The 19,744-nt window shown below is 24.3% G+C and overlaps 3 protein-coding genes across 3 annotated transcripts in view; 1 reads left to right on the top strand and 2 right to left on the bottom strand.

Annotated features, from left to right (window-relative positions):
* The window catches only part of LOC114122149 (uncharacterized), a 35,653-nt gene extending 30,646 nt beyond the window's left edge, over positions 1-5,007 (bottom strand). Inside the window, exons 1-2 of the mRNA XM_050204630.1 lie at positions 4,989-5,007; positions 4,772-4,804 (exon numbers count right to left, since the gene is read on the bottom strand). Coding sequence (XP_050060587.1) covers positions 4,772-4,804; positions 4,989-4,990 — 35 coding nt within the window. The 5' untranslated portion in view covers positions 4,991-5,007. The remainder of the gene's footprint in view (positions 1-4,771; positions 4,805-4,988) is intronic.
* Positions 5,008-7,198: 2,191 nt separating this feature from the next.
* Positions 7,199-14,510, bottom strand: LOC114122123 (folate transporter 1-like). The gene is made up of 10 exons (XM_050204633.1): positions 14,277-14,510; positions 10,871-11,004; positions 10,313-10,483; positions 9,988-10,204; positions 9,107-9,249; positions 8,906-9,037; positions 8,697-8,793; positions 8,255-8,447; positions 7,942-8,083; positions 7,199-7,596 (listed from the first exon to the last, which is right to left on the bottom strand). Exons 1-10 carry the CDS (start codon positions 14,437-14,439, stop codon positions 7,516-7,518), a joined length of 1,473 nt encoding a protein of 490 aa, XP_050060590.1. The 5' UTR covers positions 14,440-14,510; the 3' UTR covers positions 7,199-7,515.
* Positions 14,511-14,641: 131 nt separating this feature from the next.
* Positions 14,642-18,690, top strand: LOC114122109 (26S proteasome regulatory subunit 6B). The gene is made up of 6 exons (XM_027984677.2): positions 14,642-14,809; positions 15,368-15,457; positions 15,541-15,874; positions 15,957-16,160; positions 16,261-16,730; positions 18,363-18,690. Exons 1-6 carry the CDS (start codon positions 14,777-14,779, stop codon positions 18,474-18,476), a joined length of 1,245 nt encoding a protein of 414 aa, XP_027840478.1. The 5' UTR covers positions 14,642-14,776; the 3' UTR covers positions 18,477-18,690.
* The last annotated feature ends 1,054 nt before the right edge of the window (positions 18,691-19,744 follow it).

Raw genomic sequence — 19,744 nt, 5'->3', positions numbered from 1 at the left:
CTTTCTTTTTCTGCTCTCACCACTTTTTATCGATAACCTACCTAAATGGATTCATTTCTTTTTTCAGTAACATTTCTTAATAGTTTTTATTATTAAATAACATCACAGCTCAACGATATCTGCAGCAAATCTGTGACATTAAATGATAAACAGCAAAAACAATGATGGGTACTATTGATATAAAATTGAAATAGTTTTTTATGGCGCAGTGCACTCGTAAGATCAATACAGATAAATTCACAATAATAAAAAAGCACGTTATGTAGATAAATCTTCGAATTTATCAGAAATTATAAATTTTATTTAAAAAAAAATTACATGAATTGAAATATATTTTTGTAATTTTATTAAATTTGTACAATTGTTTTTATTCATATTGTTAGTTTACCATTTATATTATTTTATCCACGGTAGATATTATTATTACTCCATCGCGATTTTAACTTATTCTCATACAAGTTTGTTATGAGTTATAGTTATAACTTATAAGTTATAACCGATTTCCATCACCCATATAGATATTATTATATTGCATAGCGGTAATGAACATAATATAATATTAAATTTCAAAATACATATTACCATTGATTATAGAATAATAATATATATTAATGATATAATCAATAATATTACTGCTCATAATATGCTATAGTATTATGATCTTGCCTCTTATAACGTAATTATTTACCACCCCAATACTTACACTACTTAGTACAGCGGTCTTCAACCTTTTTTTTCAGCGGGCCACGTATTATTTTTCAAAAATCTTGCGGGCCGCATTCGTAATAAAATCATGTATTTTATACAAAAATTTAATTTTAGTTAACCAATTTTATTGAAATAGAAAATATACAATGCTAAATTTCAAATGTGATCGCGGGCCGCATATTATAACAGAGCGGGCCGTGGGTTGAAGACCCCTGACTTGGTATATCATATTTTATTGAAGTGTAGTAAGTGTACGGTTATCAGGTTATGATATATGTTTTGATAAAACTAATGTAAACTTAAAATTGTAATTTGTAAATAAATTTAAGCTTTTATAGAAGCCTATGATATAAAATTATATTCTTAACAATTTTAGCATTTTCCAAGCCATCCCTCTCTGTCATGTTCCTTATTCGCTAATTGTTTAAGTTTCTGTGTTTTTAATATTATATTAATTTTACTTAGCAACCTAGCAGTTAGTAAAAATCATTACTTTCTATTCTGTGAAAAAAATAACATTAAGGTTTATTGTACATAGTTATAAATAAAGGTGATTATTTTAAAGGTTCATTTTATCAAAGTTATATTTTCGTCCATGCCAATATTATTTTCACATGATTTAAAATTTAAAAAGTTTAGAACACTTAGATTAGAGTTTAGCCATAAAAGTTATAGGACTAATACTATTTTTGGAGTATGTCTGTGCCACTCTACTTCACTTGTAGGTATAAACTTTAAATAGATAAAACTTAAGTTATAAACTTATAAATCTGGTAAATGTAAAGCACGTCATTTCTGAAATATGCAAGCTTTAGCTTAGTTTTAAAATACTTATTATTGTACACACAATTTATTTGCAATTATAATTTCAGATTAATGATGATAATTTATAATTTAAGATAAATGTTTTACGTTTGAACCCCCTTCCCTCTATGTCGATTGGAGCGTTAAAAATGACATTTTTCCGTCGATCGGACAGTAAGTACTTTTTAAATAAATTATAACTGTCCAAATAACCATTAATATACGTACACATATGCACATGTTTCTTGAATTAATTCTGGGTTGTTCTATGCATAACGAGTTGGCGAGTCTAAATATCGAGAACTGCAAGAATAGTTTATAAAATAATTCGAATAGATGATGTAATATCGATGAAAACTGTTTCGTAAAAAACATCATAAGGTGAACAAATTAGTATGATGTGTGCCTTGTGCATGTAGGCATTTTTTACAGACGAGCAATATGCAGAAAATGTGCCTTACTGCACATGGGCCGCAACTGAAATAATATTCACCTTGACCCTTACCACGTATACTACTTTGTTAGTCTGTTTTCAAAAATCATTGAGAATCGGAGTGCTCGTCGAGGTGGAATTGTTGAGAAAATAGTTAATAGCTATACAGTTTTTCTTTAATTAAGTCAATTTCACAACTACGTCGTACCTATGTCGAGTCGCATCCATAATTTAAGTTCGACTAACTCTGAAAATTTCACGGTGGATCACGGTTACTGGTTAGCAATTGGTATCGTGATTTTAACGGAAGTCACATGACATGATGGATATAAATTTGAACAAAGCTGACTAAACAACGGAAAATATTGCCATTAATACAGTTACCCGTTGGTTACTTACCCAATTGCAAATAACGTAAACCATTATGAGCTATATTATTGGAAAGTCTCCCTTCTTATATTAATCATTATTTCAATTTCCATATCATACCTATTTGTTTATTGTTCTCTAAGTATAAATTGTAATTTTTCTATTTTTAATTAAAAAAAAAAAAAAAATATGTAAATATAATTATATGCGTTGTCGGTTATTGTTTGTGCATTTACTGTAGTACGCCTATGCCAAAATGTCGTACATCGTTTGTGCATCAACATACAAAGCAATATAAAGGTTAAAAATGTAATTAACATAACTTTTAATATCAAATATTGGTTGAAAATTCAATAATTGTCATAATTAATAATTTTAATAAATGTACACAAATAGCTTATCGTTAAAATAATATACGTCATAATTACGAGTAGGTATTATACATTTATAGTATACCTATTATGGTTGGAATAAATATTTGAAAAATATTGTAATATTATAAATCAATAATATTATTTGGTTTATTGTAATGTGTCCTATCATTGGAAAAAACTTGTGCTTTTGAATACTCCTATGATCTTTTCCAATCATATTGTTAAACATACTGATGCTCAAATTATGTAGTATAATTATTATTTGAAAACTGTCAACTGAGAACAATAATTGAACTCTAGATAACTTGAATATAATGTATAAGTAAATTAGTTGTTTTATCTTCTTAGCTTTTAAAATACACCGAGTAATCACTACATTTCTGAATACAATAATTATATAATATTATTATAATATTTAGTAATTTAAATTTATTATAATAAATATTTTCATCATTAATCAATTTATAATAAACATACCAACAATTTCAATAAATACAATTTTTATAGTTAGTTTTAAAATTAATGATTTATAGAGTAAAATTTATAGAAGTAGTGTACTTTATTAATAAATAATAGAAATTAAAATTACTAAGATTTATATTAGGTACAATACCGATTATCAGCGTACCCATAGGCGTGTACAGAACTTTGGTACAGGTAGGTACAGCACAATTTTTTCTTATAGGTACTCACTAGGTTATTATGTCTTATAAGTTACCTATATTGAATTAAATATGTATAAATACCAGAGTCCAGATTAATATAGAAAATATCAATACAAAACTCTATATTTAAAAAAATTATGTTGCTAATTGATAAAAAATAAAAATCCTTATCTTATTTATCGCAATGTCGTAATATTTTGGCGCAAATCAATTTATCAGAATTGAGTTATTATTGTTATTTACATGACAAATTTATAGATAATAAAGAAAAGGATAGGACTGGGGTTTTACCAATGAAATAACAGAATATTTTATTATTTTGTGGGGCATGTCTTATCATTATTAGGTATAATACAACAACAATTTCATTTACATAAAAAAAACTATAAAAAATATAATTTTTTAGATAAATTTATGATACTGAGATTCAATAAATTAAAATATATAAATACAGATTACAGGACAGGTACAGCATAGGCTGTATAGGCCGTAAGTACTCGTGCGCACGCCTATGAGCGTTATAAGTTATGATTTTCATTTAACTTTTGGTACCTTATTCAAGAAAAATTATTATTATATTTATTATACATTTTTATATAATAATAGTAATATTTTAAATATATTGTAAGCATACCAATTTATATTTGCAAAAATAGAAAATCAACAAAACAATTTTGATGATTATAATATATTGATTTTAATCTTAAACATTTGCTGACTATCTACTACGAAAAATACAACTATACATATAATTATTAATTATTAAATGTCCATTACAAAGTATATTTATTTCTTAAAACAGGTATTCAAGTATGAAATATTATTTTATTTTTAACTTTTCCTGTAAATAATGGTATGGTATTTACTAAAAATAAATATTATTAATAATATTTCAAATATTTTTGTATTCCCGAACGACCAGAACAAATAATAGTATATAATACACTGGAAATAGGACGCATTTTTTTTATCTTCTTGGAGAATAAAGTATAAGAATCTCTAGATCTGACTCTGGCCAGGGTCGAATTTAGGGGAGAGTTGAGTGGGCTGCAGCCCAGAGGACCCCACAAATTCGCTTCCTCCACAAAATAAATAACTAACTTGCCCAGATTTGATATTATCTATAAACGTTCGATCTAATAAACTGAAATAGACAAACTACCTATACATATATTTTTCTAATTTTATAAGACCACGATTAAATACCTTTTTGGTATCAATCAAACCCAAATAATAAAATTGTATTCTATTTGTCTTTAATAGTTGAAGTTGATTTAAAAAAAAATAACAATCAAACAATAACTTATGGTCTGTTATTTTATGCTAAATATTTCACTTCTTCACTCTATTATTACATGTTTTTCTACTTTATGCTTATAACGTATTAAATATTGAATTTGTACTTTGTATATTCTTACTTTTTCTGTGTTTCGGTATTCAAATCTTGATCCCTGAAAACCAAAAGTATTACTAGTATTAGTTTTCTTTTTTAATAACAATGTTAAATGATATTTAAATATAGAATATATATAAATATTAAATACATTTTACTACTTAATAATATAATAAGACAAGCGCTTATAAAAACTGTATAACTGTAAAAAAAAAATGGAAAATATAATTTTATTTACTTACATAATCGGGGCACATTGAACGTACTAAAATATAAACAACTCTATTGTACAGTGCAATATAAGCTCAGTATTTCATAAATGTATAAGAACTGGGAAACATTGAAACTATCGATTGATGGTCAGTAGAGCCAACTTTTTTCAGTAAAACTATATTAAAACGAAATAGTTCTACATCAATATATAACTACTTAATAATTTATCAACGTGAATAAAAATATTAAGCATAGAGAAATAATATTTTAAACAGCAATTTAATTATAAGTTTACTTTTTTACTTAGGTATAGTCGAACTTGATTAGACCCACATATAAATTATCTAATACGTATTTATGTAAAATAATTTTTTTATGATTTTTGAAAAATTTTAGAATAAGATTACCTTCTTTTTAAAGTATAATATTTTTAGGTTTGACTTATTAATTTAATTATTATTTAATTTTATATTAAACTTAAACAAAAATAATACAAAAAAAAATTGTATATTTAAATGTAAATATTAAATTGTTTTGAAAAAATATTTAGACAAATCTATATAACTCATACCTTCACTAAGATTTTAGCGCTCTATTATATTTCAACAAGACGTGTTTATAAGACATAAAAACTATATATTATACCCTATTCAATCTAGCAGACCTGTTTAAATTATCGTGTTTCTGATATAGGTATACGAATTTCCACTTAAAATTGCTGTGACTCGATGTCAAATTCCTGATTATTTTCAAAGGTAATTTCAATTTTTATTTTTAACTATTGCTCAATTTCTGTGGATTAAGTTTTTATTATTGTCACTTTCATGGTTATGTATTATACTTTTATAAATATATTTATTATTTTATATTTTTATAATATAATTTACATTTTGTCAACTTATTTTGAAATCCGAATTTAAAACTTAATACGACAATTTTCTTCATTATTCATAAATTCTATATTTAAGAATTAATTTTAAATACAAATGCAAACACTTCTGCGAATACGTACACTCTGCGGTGGTTGATGAATTTCTTAATGCAGAAATTGGCATACTTTAATCGCAACTATATATAAAAAAAACTCATAGTGAGAATATCTGAATCTACTATCGAGATATAGTATTTTATTATTTTCGTTATCTGCGGACTGCCTAGTTGATTAAGATTACAATTTGTTTTTATGGACGTACATTCATTGTACTTATTGTGATTACTACAAAAATAACTGTATATTTATATAGTATATACTATGTAGTATGTACCTTTTATTTAGTGAGGTATCTTCGAAGTGTACAAATTAAGTAATATACGAAAAAAGACAATAAATTGTCATCACTTTATTAGTTATATATAGGTAAAGGTGAGCAAGTTAATGAAAATAATTAACTCAAGTTAAGTTAAGAGGATACAATATCGATAAGTTAAAAGTTAACAGTTAACAAATTATAAATTTAACTTGATAAGTTGATAAGTATGTTTTAGCGTAGGCGTTGTCCGCTAGGAAACGTTAATTTAATTAACGTGAAAATTAAGTTTATATGAAAGTTTGTATACATATACAATAGTAAATACTAAGGATACTTTTTAGTAAAAGTAGTTATCTATTTTGGTATAATTTTTAAAATGAAATAAATTTTATTTGATTAATTACAATTTTATCTTATATTTCAAAATCATTATCAGTTTTAACTAAAACAAGAGTTTCCCAAACTTTTTCTCTGCCGGAGCCCTTAGAGATAATAAAAATGATTGCGGACCTCCTTAATAAAAATAAATTTTTCGTTTTTATATTTATAATATTACAAACAATATTATGGTATGTAGTACTTTCAATTTACGTCCAGGGATCCCCTCCGGTACACATGTGGACCCAGCGGAAACACAGTTTGGGAAACGCTGATCAAGAATCAGGTAAACATAAAAACATTGATCTAAAAGTATTTTAAAGAATACAATACATTAGGTTTAGGTGTTGATAAATATTAATACACCTATATTTTCTGTTAAGTGTAATTTATTTAAAAAAATAAATATTATACATGATATGATTATAAGAAATATTCAATTATATAATTTAAATAAGATACCTAAATAAATAAAAATCAATAAGTTATGTTTAATTATATTAAGGGTATAGTGAAAATCAACAAAACTAAACAGTAAACATATATATATATATAATAAAATACCTATGAATAATCTTAAACATTTTTAGATTTAGTTGGATATAAAAAAAAAAAAATACAATGTTTTCATACGGTAAATTAATTATTCTAATGATTGTTATCGTGAATAATTTTACACATAGGCTTAAGAACATATAATTTACTAACTGGTTTATAGATTTCAACTAAACATATTGACACATAATTTCACGAATGATAGAAATTATGTGTACTATAATAATATAATATAATGACTCCTGTAAAATCAAAAAAAAAATAAAATGTATTCATAGCTATTATATTATTATATCAAATAAAGCACTTATGAAATGCACACTTTATTTGTAGGTGTACTTATAAACACGTTACGACAATAATTCATTTTTTTTCATAGTCGCCTGAATGACATGAAAGCCATTAATAAAAAAAAACATCCCAAGAACATAAAATACACACTGTAGATTAAAAACTGAAAAAAAATTAAATACTCAAGTTGTATTTTAACATAATATTAATAATTGTATAATACATTCGATTAATATTTTTAATATGCTTGCTAAATTATTTTCTGATCAAATTCTGGCTTTTACTAAGAAACTTTTATACATTTCATATCTTATAGGTATTAAAGGTATCTGTTTAATTTTCTTACGCACCATATATTTGATGCAAATAGATTAAGCGGTATGGCTATAACCGTACCTTTTAACTAATATTATACAATATAATATATCTATTGTATAGTATTTTTTATCAATCTCCTTATGCTTAAAAGCTTTTGGTTATACAATATAAATATTAATACATGTTTTACCTGTTGACGAATGTCGAAAGAGAATAATTTATCTTCAACGATGATAATGGTGAATATAATAATTAAAATGTATCCAATCAACTTATTAAATCCAAATATTAAAGCATAGCAATTCCTTTTCAAAAATTTGGCAACTCCTGCGCTAAAAATATATTTGATATTTATACCGACTAAATATACTTTCTATGTATTATAATCTATATGTTACATTATAATATATATTATTTAAAACAAAAGTAAATTAATTTTTATCACTGGATTATTATTAGCCAAAATAAATGATTTTCTAAATATTACATAATTGTTATTATACCTTGATATTGTTGCCATAGTCTGATATGTGCAACAGAATATTATGTAATATACATATGACTTTGTTAAAGATTTAGTCAATGAAAGAAAATATAACATGACTCCAAGTCCCATAGCTACTATTGCCATTATAATGTCTCTATACTTGTCCCAATCTCCGTTAACTCTTCCAATCGCATATATAGTTGCAGCGCCTTGATATGTTTAAAACAATTTTATAATTATCAATATACCTACTATCCGTACTATAATATAATCAAAACATTTAAAAATTATTTAAAAAAAATATATTGATTAATCAATAGAATCAATAAATGTTATTAAAAACAGTTTAAACATTTAACATTAAAATCTTAGGTCTTAATTAATACATTTTGAACTCTAGTAGTGTAATGTAATATAAGTATATTTAAATATATAAAAATAAATTTGTATTTGTTTACTTAATAGTGTAGCCAATGATTCAACTGCACCGTTTAGAGGGCTTTGTTCACTGTGAGGCTCAATTTCTTCCCAATGAAGTTGAATATAATGGGAAACCTAAAAAATTCAGTCTCACATAAAACTATGATTAGTTGTAAAATAGTAAATTTATATCAGTTATTGTATAAAAATATAAAATGAACAAGTTTTAAAAATTAATAATATTTACCAATACATAACCACTAAATGACAACGACCACCAAACTGACCATTTAAATACATTAGCATCCGTATATGCTACATTAAAATCATCCCACAACTTTTGAATAACTTCAGAGAATTTCATTTTTATTAAGTAATTCTGTATTTATATAGCCAACAGCACCGTAAATATCATATTATTGTTTAAAAAAAAATATATTTTACACACTTTTATATTTTTTTTATCTAGATTCACATTAGTAGATTCATTGATTTTTGTTTGAATAATTGTACTATCTTTTTCTTTATAAAAATATAAACTAAACTTAACTGGTGGCATAATTAATGACCAGATCGTAGTTAAAATCATCCCTATAACAAATTTTTTAAGTGTAAGTTTAAGTGTACAGTGTATATAGTGTACACAGACTAGACAGTATAGGTTGATAGTTAGCAAGACCGTAGCCAGAAAAATATTTATTTTTTGGGGGAGGGGGGGGGGTTATAAATGGAGTATAAATATATTATATTAAACCCTCCCGCTGGCTACGGCCTTGATAGTTGATACTACAACAAAATACACTGCCTGTAACTTGCAGTACATATTTTTAATATTAGATTCCCAAGTAGATTATATTTTTTTCAATAATAATTTGAGGTTAATTAGTTATACATATAATTTATAAGCATTATTGTAATGGTATATTACACTTTACTTTGCTGGTTTTAACGGAAATATATTCTGATTAGGAATATGAATGTATAAATGTATGTAAGAAATATAATAAATGTATGTGATCATTTAAACAATATTTTTTTTTTTTTTTTTAATTTCCTACTTAATCACTTTAAATTACATATATAATATATATAATCCATAATACGTAATAATTTTTAAAAAAATCCTTTAAAAGAATCATCTTATAACTATTTATAGTTTATACATACATTTATGCATAATAATTACCTATTAATATGTTAAGAATAAATGTATTTTAAAAAATGTTGTACAAGTATATTAATTTGTATATTAATATATATATATTTGATTAAAACTGATGTTTAAAACAACATAAAAATTAAAACCCATATAATGTAGTATTTACTTACCAAGTATACTTAGGTAGAGTAAACATACGTATCTTACAATATTATATGATATAAGAACTTGTGCTATTATGCCACAACTACTTTTTCCAATCATAATTGAAATTTTTATTATACAAGTAGCAATTTGATATTGATCTTTGTTCTCAATTTTTGCAAACATATATGTATAATGTGCAACTTCAGCTGCTCTAAAAAGCATTAAAAATATTTGACTTGACTAAAAAATAAAAATTATAAGTTTTAAATGAGTTGGAATTTGTTCTATAAGAAAAAAACAATTCCACAATAAATTTAAACGAGACAAGAGGTAGGTAAATATACTTACTTTCAATACAAATATTGTTGGAGATCCTAATAGTAAGCTGTAAGACATAATTCCAGATAATCCATTTAAAATTATTATTGGCTTGTATTGTAGATAATCAGTAATGAGGAATAGGATTACTATGAATAACACGCTAACGTAACTACTCATAGGATAAACCTCTTCTCTAATCTATATTAAAATTATAAAATGAGTTATGTATAAGTAATATGAAGTAGTTATTAATGCTGACTTTATATGTACATTGAATAATCTCTGTGCAGGGATTGATTGTAAGTATATATTGTAAATTTTAAATTCTATATGGTTTTCTGTTATTTTACTTTGCAATGGATAATGATTAAAAAATAAAAACAATTGTATTTCATGAAAGTATAAAAAATGTATTTAAATCAACATTATAAATTAAAAAAAATATTATAAGATAATAATGACTAATATATGCATTCCTTTTTTACGACTATATAATATATTATATTATTTAAATGTATGAAGATTACAAAAATCTATGGTCTATAAATACAACTAATCTAGGGTCATTAATGTTGATGAACTTACTGTTTTAATAGTGTATTTTTCTGGAAGAGACGTTATATACTTAATAATAAAAGGATCTATTGGGCGGAATTCACGAAGTACAACATACACTGATACTATTATGCATACTTTTTTCCAAGACTCCATGCTTAGTTCTGAAATTAACAACATATTTTTTTAGATTTTATTTTAGTTTTATTTTTATTCAAAATTAGTTCAAATTAAAATGTATAATTATTTTAAATTTTTGGTTTTTATAGTATTAAAAACAAACAATAGGTAGATACTATATAGTATATTTATAAATGTTTTTTCTATAATCGTATCTTATTTTTTAAGATACTACTATTTTAAATAATGATTTTTACATATACATTGATATCATAATATACAATTGATCTCGCTAACTAAGTACACAATTACTAGGTCATTTAATTTAAAAAATATTTGCGAGTGTTGTTACGAGTGTGTTTGCGAGCCACGTGGACAAATACAATTATGCCAAAAGCCCAAAAGCCAAAATATTTATAAATAAATTTTATATAATTTGATAAATTTTAATAAATGCTTATTAAAAAATTTAAATTTATAACAATAGCAAGTAAATTTTGATTTTATAAATAAGACGTGAGCTACATCTGACTATGACGAGAGCTACATGCGGCTTCGAGCCGCAATTTGGCAACATTCGTTTTAGTATATATCTATTTTAAAACTTCGGTAAGCCAATTAACGGTAACTGGTAAGCTGGTCTCAATGCTTTGAAGGTTTCAAATTTTCAAAAACTTCGTTAATATCTACGTTTTGTACTAGTTTCTGTTCCAGACATCATGATTAACCAAACCATTTACTTTAGCTTGAAAATTTAATATATGAAGTTGTTAATATAGTTGGTAGTGAAATAATATATCAAAAATAAATAATAGTCACGGTTTTATTTAAGTTTATAATATATAAAAGTTAAAATTTTGATTAAATTCATCAAAATCATGAACTTATGCCAATTATTTTGGTCACAAATTGATGAAATATTTAATTTTTATAACTAACTTGAAAAATTAATTGAAAGTACTTCATAAGTAGTTCATACTCAAAATAAAATATCAAAAAAATATAAAAGCATATTTTTTTTTGTCTAAACATTTGAATTTAAAACAATATTATAAATTTTTCAATGAAATTTCTTAAATATGTAGATGATTTTATAAGTTATCATGAATACATTCACATGGTTTTACAATAAAGCAGAATTGAATCAAAAGTTAATAACAATAGTTTAATATGGCCTAACCTAGAATAATTAAACATTGAGAATATTTATAAATTTTATGATTTTGACAAAAATCTCATCAACCAATCGTAATTGTATAAGTATATTACTAATAGTAAAATAAAAAATACAATAACAAAAGAAAAACATATTATGAAATATAGTTCGTGATATAGCCTGACGTCTCCGCTTAGAAACGTTTTCTGTGTATAATAATATTGGTATTTTAATCGAATTCGAGTTTAAAACATTTATTAGATACAGCAACTTGCATTAAACATCTACTATACAACACATCAGTACCCAGTTGCTTGAAGTTTCAAACAATTTTTTTTTTTTAAATTATGTTAATTGATAATCAGTTTTATCTACGTATAATTTATACAATTTATATTACCTTTATTTTATTTTTTAGAACCTTAATGGAATTATATAGTGATACATTTTGATTTTTAAATATAAACCTCTATAGCATTAATTTTATAGTTAAAAACGGAATAGGTACCACGATTAAAGATATATCTTTAATTGTGATAGGTATTTTGAAAAATGTAGGTATAGTAGCCAGTAGGTATACAGTAATATAAAATTATAAAAAAAAATTCTCAAAATACCTAATTAATCTTTCCTGTAAAAAAATCAAATATGTTTGTAAAATATCTCATATTTATTTAATAAATTAAATTAAATTATAATTATATTATAAATAGTTAAATAAATAATTTTTATTAGTATAGATAATAGATAATATACTTAAACAGATTACTAATTGTATCATTATTCATTAGCATTATTACCTATTATTTTTTTTAAGAACATAGGTACCTATTTATAATTATCAATATTATACTAATATTTCAAACTCTTGAAATATATATATATATATATACTAATATTCCGTAAGGCGTAGACTACCTACATTTAAAGTATATTTAATTAGGTATGAAAACTTTTTACCCATATCATTCATTTATTGTAACGGGATATTAGTACAATAACAATAATATTAGGTAATTGTAGTTAATTAGTTAGGTAATTTACTATTTATTAATAGTAATTTATTATGGTAAAATTATTGTAACAAAAAACACATTTTCGAAATATCTACCTATTTTAGGCAAACTTCAATTGTCATTTTTCAATTCAATGTATCACGTGTTATAATAATTGTTAAATAACATCATTTAAATTGTATGGCAACATTTGCTAGACAAATTTCGAAACTACATAAAATAATTCACATTTTTTTTTTACCTACCATAATATTAAAGGTACCTACCACACTTTTTATAATAATAAAGTATTATACATATTTTTCAAGTAGGTATATTGTACCTATGTATATAAAACATATCTACCTATAAGGCTATAAATATAAACTGTAATAGGTTCGGTAGGTAATACATTGAAGTATAAAAGTTAATAAATATATTTATAGTTTTAGCAAATGCATTGAATTTGGTGTGTTTTTAAGTTAGTTAAGTTAGTTTCTAAGTAAAACAAATAATTCATACTATTATATTATTCTTAAAATTATAAATCATTATAAATTGAATAAAATCAATAATCATAATGACAAAGATCAAGTAACAAACTTGCTACCTAAATGGTCTATCCAATAAAATATAAATTTAGTTATAGGTATACCATATTGATATTATATAAATAACTATTTAGTACCTATAGTTTAATGTACCTACTACCTATAACAGTACCATCTACTATAAACTTTAATAAATATGATTGATCAATAATAATATTATAGTATATATTTACCTAATTCATTTTAGTTAGTTTTTTCGAATTATTTCAAACAATTGAGAAGTTTAGTTATTTTATTATATCTATCAAAAACTATCAAAATTATGAAGATATAACGCTATTTATGCTCACATAAAAATTATAATTACGATTGTTTATATTTTAATTATATAACTCATAAATCTTTTCAATTTTGAATAATATTAAGACTCACGATGAATTTTTTTAACACATCTATTCTTTAATATTATTTTTATACTACTCCAATGTCATTACAACTCACAAATATACCAATTGTCAATAACACGTCCATTTTATGGCACTATTCTCATTAGTTTATTTTATCTTATTGCAGTTACAATCCTACAATAATATTTTAAATTATGATGTACTTACTTATTATAAAATATAATGACTTGGATAAGTTGGTCCGTAAAATAATATTAAATCGACATGTGGACCACAGTTCAAAAGTTAGTAAAATATTATGAAATTGACATACACTAAACTCAAAATTCGGTATATCCACAGTGACAGCGACAACGTAGCGAGTTGACATCGGCGTCGTGTTTACTGGACAAGCGAACTATTATTATTATTATTTTGTACATGGTGGCGGATACTTTGAATTTCCCTCGCCATTTTGGTAACAATTTCATTCCACAAAACTGTGTTACTGGTAACCTAGTTCGTACGACGTTTGTACAACAAAGATATTGGATTCTTTGAGGTTATGTTTTATTATCATTCCAATTTTGATTAATCATTTTGATAACGTAAAGAAAAGCAAAATAACAATAATCATATTCCTCTCTTCAGAGTGTAGACAAATAGACAATCAAACGAAGTTTTAATATTTAATTACACTTATTACAGTTTTAATACGAAAATTTGCAATGGAAGAAATCGGTATTGTTTTGCCAGAAAGGGTATGTATTTTGTTTTTTAAAATTCATTTTTATAATAATTATTACTTAAACTGTTCTGTACTTGTTTTATGATTCTACTAGCATCGGTTATAATATTCACTTTAATTTTTAGTTGAACATGAAACTAAACATTTATGTTATACTTATTCTTCCCATTTCGAATAAATATATTTATGAATACTTTTTACAATAATTTTATTATCATTTTTGTGTCATGTATGATTTGTTTTTCATTATTTAATACATATGCACACAAATATAATATATATGTATTATGTTCGTTGTAGTTAATATACATTTTTATTACAAAATGTATTTAAATATTGACAAATACAACATAATATCAAATATAACAGACATGCATGCATTGTTTTTATATAATATATCAGTTGATATTTCTCAAGTACCTAATTATTTGATATTATATTATATTATGTGTAATATACTAATTTTTTTAAAAATTAACTAACAATTAATTATTCTATTTTAAATATATATCATATGCTTTAATGTATTACATAATTTTTAATGGTAAAGTTAATGTATTTATTGTTGCAGGATGATAGTCAAGACGCTAAACCTACTCTTCCTAATTTAAATAATGTTGAGGCATGTTTAGACAGTTTGGACCATTATTCTAGATACAAGGTAAATTTCAGTTGTTCATTTTTAACTATAATATGAATATCAAAATTATTGTTAATTTATTATTATTTTATTAAAATATCTAGCGTTTACAAAGGTATTTGGAATTTTTGACCGTACAAGAAGAATATATTAAAGATGAACAACGCAATTTAAAAAAAGAATATTTACACGCACAAGAAGAAGTAAAACGTATTCAGAGTGTCCCACTTGTCATTGGTCAATTTTTAGAAGCAGTTGACCAAAATACTGGTATTGTTGGAAGTACTACTGGGTCAAATTATTATGTACGTATATTATCAACAATCGACCGGGAATTACTGAAACCATCTGCTAGTGTTGCATTGCATAAACACAGTAATGCTTTGGTTGATGTATTACCTCCAGAAGCAGATTCTTCTATATCTATGCTACAAGCCGGTAAGTTATCTTATTATCTATAGTAACTTTATCTAGTTATCTATATTTTTCCATATAACAATTATTATTCTTATATTCATAGATGAAAAACCCGATATTCAATATGCTGATATTGGTGGAATGGATATGCAAAAACAAGAAATACGAGAAGCTGTTGAATTACCACTTACACACTTCGAACTATATAAGCAAATTGGTATTGATCCACCACGTGGTGTTTTAATGTACGGACCACCAGGATGTGGTAAAACTATGTTGGCTAAAGCTGTGGCTCATCATACTACAGGTAACTATAAATTAAATTGGAAAAAAAATTTTACCTGTTAAAATAAGAGTTAAATACTTTGGAAATCATTACAATAAAATTATATTATGTTATTTTCTAGCCGCTTTTATTCGTGTGGTTGGTTCAGAGTTTGTCCAAAAATACTTAGGAGAAGGGCCACGTATGGTACGTGATGTCTTCCGTTTGGCTAAAGAAAATTCACCTGCTATAATATTTATTGATGAAATTGATGCAATTGCAACTAAACGTTTTGATGCACAAACGGGAGCTGACCGTGAAGTGCAGAGAATATTACTTGAACTTCTTAATCAGATGGATGGCTTTGATCAAACAACTAATGTTAAAGTTATAATGGCTACTAACCGAGCTGATACTTTAGATCCAGCTTTATTACGTCCTGGTCGTTTGGACCGAAAAATTGAGTTTCCATTGCCTGATCGTAGACAAAAGCGTTTGGTATTTTCAACGATTACAGCCAAAATGAATCTCAGTGAAGAAGTTGATTTAGAAGACTATGTGGCCAGACCAGATAGAATTTCTGGAGCTGATATTAATGCAATTTGTCAAGAGGTATTGTTTATATTTTGTTTTTGTAATCATTTTTGTTGCTTTTTGCCTATATTTTTGGCAACTACCTCAACTACAACATTTTTTGATAAACTCCATTCTGTTATTGCAACTACCTAGTTTACACTTTTTTTTTATAGTTATAATATTTCAAGAAAATATAATATAAGTATATCTAATAAAACTTGGGAGGAAGTTACTCAGATATTTGTTGTCTCTGTTTTACAAGTATAGCACATTTACACTCAGTAGATCACATTTAGCTCTGTTAGTTTAAAAATTAAAGTTAATCGACCTATTACGAAACTTGATGGTTAGAACATTATTTGTGTTTGTATGTTTATTTTTTACGATATTTCAATTTTTTAGCAAATTATGGGTTTATAACAGTATAAATTAAAAATGTTCATTACTCACTCAAAAGCTGAATAATCATAAAAAAAATAACATATGGATACAAATAATGTTCTTATTATCAAGTTTTATATTAGGTCTATTCTTCTAATTTTTAAATTAACAAAGTTAAACTTGATTTGATGAACATTTGTAAGACAGAGACTACACACGTGGGTGTGGCTTCCCTTGAAAGTGTAAAGCAAATAATTGATTGCATAACAACTAAGCGATTCCTTATAACATTAATTGTTTGGTCTTTAATCACAATTATAGAATTGAAAATACTAGAAAATTGTATAGAAAGTCGCTATAACTGATAAATACCTTATTTTATAATCACAATTTCGATAATAATAAAGTTTCCTTTTATGAGAAAAAAAAAATAATAGAAATATCAATTATTAAATTTCTGTAAATAGAATTGTTTTTTATTTAATAACAGTATTATTTTAAGTAATATTTAGTAAAGTAATTTACAAACATTATGTATTTTTTCATGTTATGTATGAACATTTTTTTATTTATTTAAAAATCAACTAAGTCATTCCTATTTATTTATTATAGAATTAACGTTTTAATTTTATAATATTATTACACTAAACTTTTTGAATATCACCTATTTAAATACTTATAATAATAGGAAATAATTTTTCTGTAAAAATCACTAATCTTTTATATATGACCTTAGACTGTATTACTCAGCGTTTTATTAACAATTTGACCAACTAACATACAATTTACTTATGTGTAAAGATAGCATATAAAATTATTACTTTGTCAAACCTATCTAAAACGGTTTACTTATAGTCTTATTGGCTAGAATATTACAAAAAATCAAATACACTTAAAAATTTAAAATATACAAAATATTATAAAATTGCCCCACTCAATTGATATAATTTTTTAAACAAAAATATGTACAAAAACTTGGTTGGTCATAATTTATTAAATCCAAGGTGGCCAACCTAAATGATCTTGTGCAGTTGTATACTACATTATAGAATCCCATATTCAAAATCAAAAAAATAGTAATAAAAATATTTTTTAAAAGTTTGATCAATCTGTAAATTTATCCAATATGGGTCACAGATTGACTACCCATGTACTAAACCATATGTAAGTAGTTCACTTACTAAGCTTAAAGAAGTATAAACGACTTAGGTTAGGCAACTAATTATTAACAATGAAATCAATCATACATTCATACCTATATTAAATAATATATATTTTATTTTTTAGGCTGGAATGCATGCAGTACGCGAAAATCGTTACATTGTTTTACCTAAAGATTTTGAAAAAGGTTACAAAAATAATATCAAAAAGGATGAATCAGAACACGAATTCTACAAATAAATATATACCAATAACAATGAACCTGCTATTTTATTTAATCCAGATACATTTTTTTTTCTAATAAAAACATGTTTGAGTAAAATTATTCCATTATCTAATTTATTAATTACCTATATTAAGAGTAATTAATATAATTTCTAAATTAATTTCAAAAATATGTATTTTTATTTGTTTGTAATATTTCAATTAGAATATAATATAAATCTATAACTAATTTGTTTATTTTTATTATTATTATTATGGTATATTGTAAACAAAAATAATTCAAACCTAAGTATTGTACTGAATAAGCTAATAATAAAGATCTAGCTTAAAAATTAAACATTATATTTATTTAAAATAACTGAAGACTCGTTATGATGTTCAATGGTCTTTAACGTGGAATTTAGATGGGTGGAAGGCGTGTAGTACATAACTTTGGTATGATGTGGCATGTCCATGACCACCTCCATCACCACCACCGCCTCCATAATTACCATGTGAAGTGTAAAGTGCCTCATTATCTTCAACTTCTTGTAAGTCACGTTTCTTCAAAGTTCTGGAGTAAGTAGTGGCTACCATAGAGATGATAAAAATAACAAAAAATATCTGAAAAATAAATTGTTTATTGTATGAATTAATAAAATTCTTTAATTTATTATGTATTAATGTCCATAATTCTTTATAAATATTTTCATTTACGACAAGCCACTACTTAAATTTGTTTAATATAAATTTACATTTTTATCATTATATACTCAAAGATCTTATTAATATTTTTGACTAAACAGTTCCTCTAAAACAATGATTTAAGTACATACACTATTTTTTTTTTTACAAATTAGTATTGGATTTGCATATAAGCGCATAAATTTATTACATTTGATATTTTAGTTGTATGTTAAACAAAAAAAATTTAATTTAAGGACTTAATATTTGCATAATCAAGATAATCATCTTCTCTGTTATAAATTGATTAAACTTTTTTTAACATAAATTATACAACAAAATATTATAATTTCGATTTCGACAAATTTTGGTTAGTATATACAGTATTTGACTTATGTATTAAATAGTAAATAATATTTTGTCTAGCGATCAGGTATTGAGTAAAAATATCATGTACCTATATTCAAATATTGAAAAATATATTAAAATAAACATAATTAATAATGTTAAATAAATAATTATACAACAAATATATATTTTACATGAATAAATATTACTATATAATTTAAATTTTGTCAAATATTTACAGATACTATAAACATATCTTGAATTTGTGTTCT

The sequence above is a fragment of the Aphis gossypii genome, chromosome 3, assembly GCF_020184175.1.
Source record: "Aphis gossypii isolate Hap1 chromosome 3, ASM2018417v2, whole genome shotgun sequence".
NCBI lineage: Eukaryota > Metazoa > Arthropoda > Insecta > Hemiptera > Aphididae > Aphis > Aphis gossypii.
This window is presented reverse-complemented; position numbering and strand designations above follow the sequence as displayed.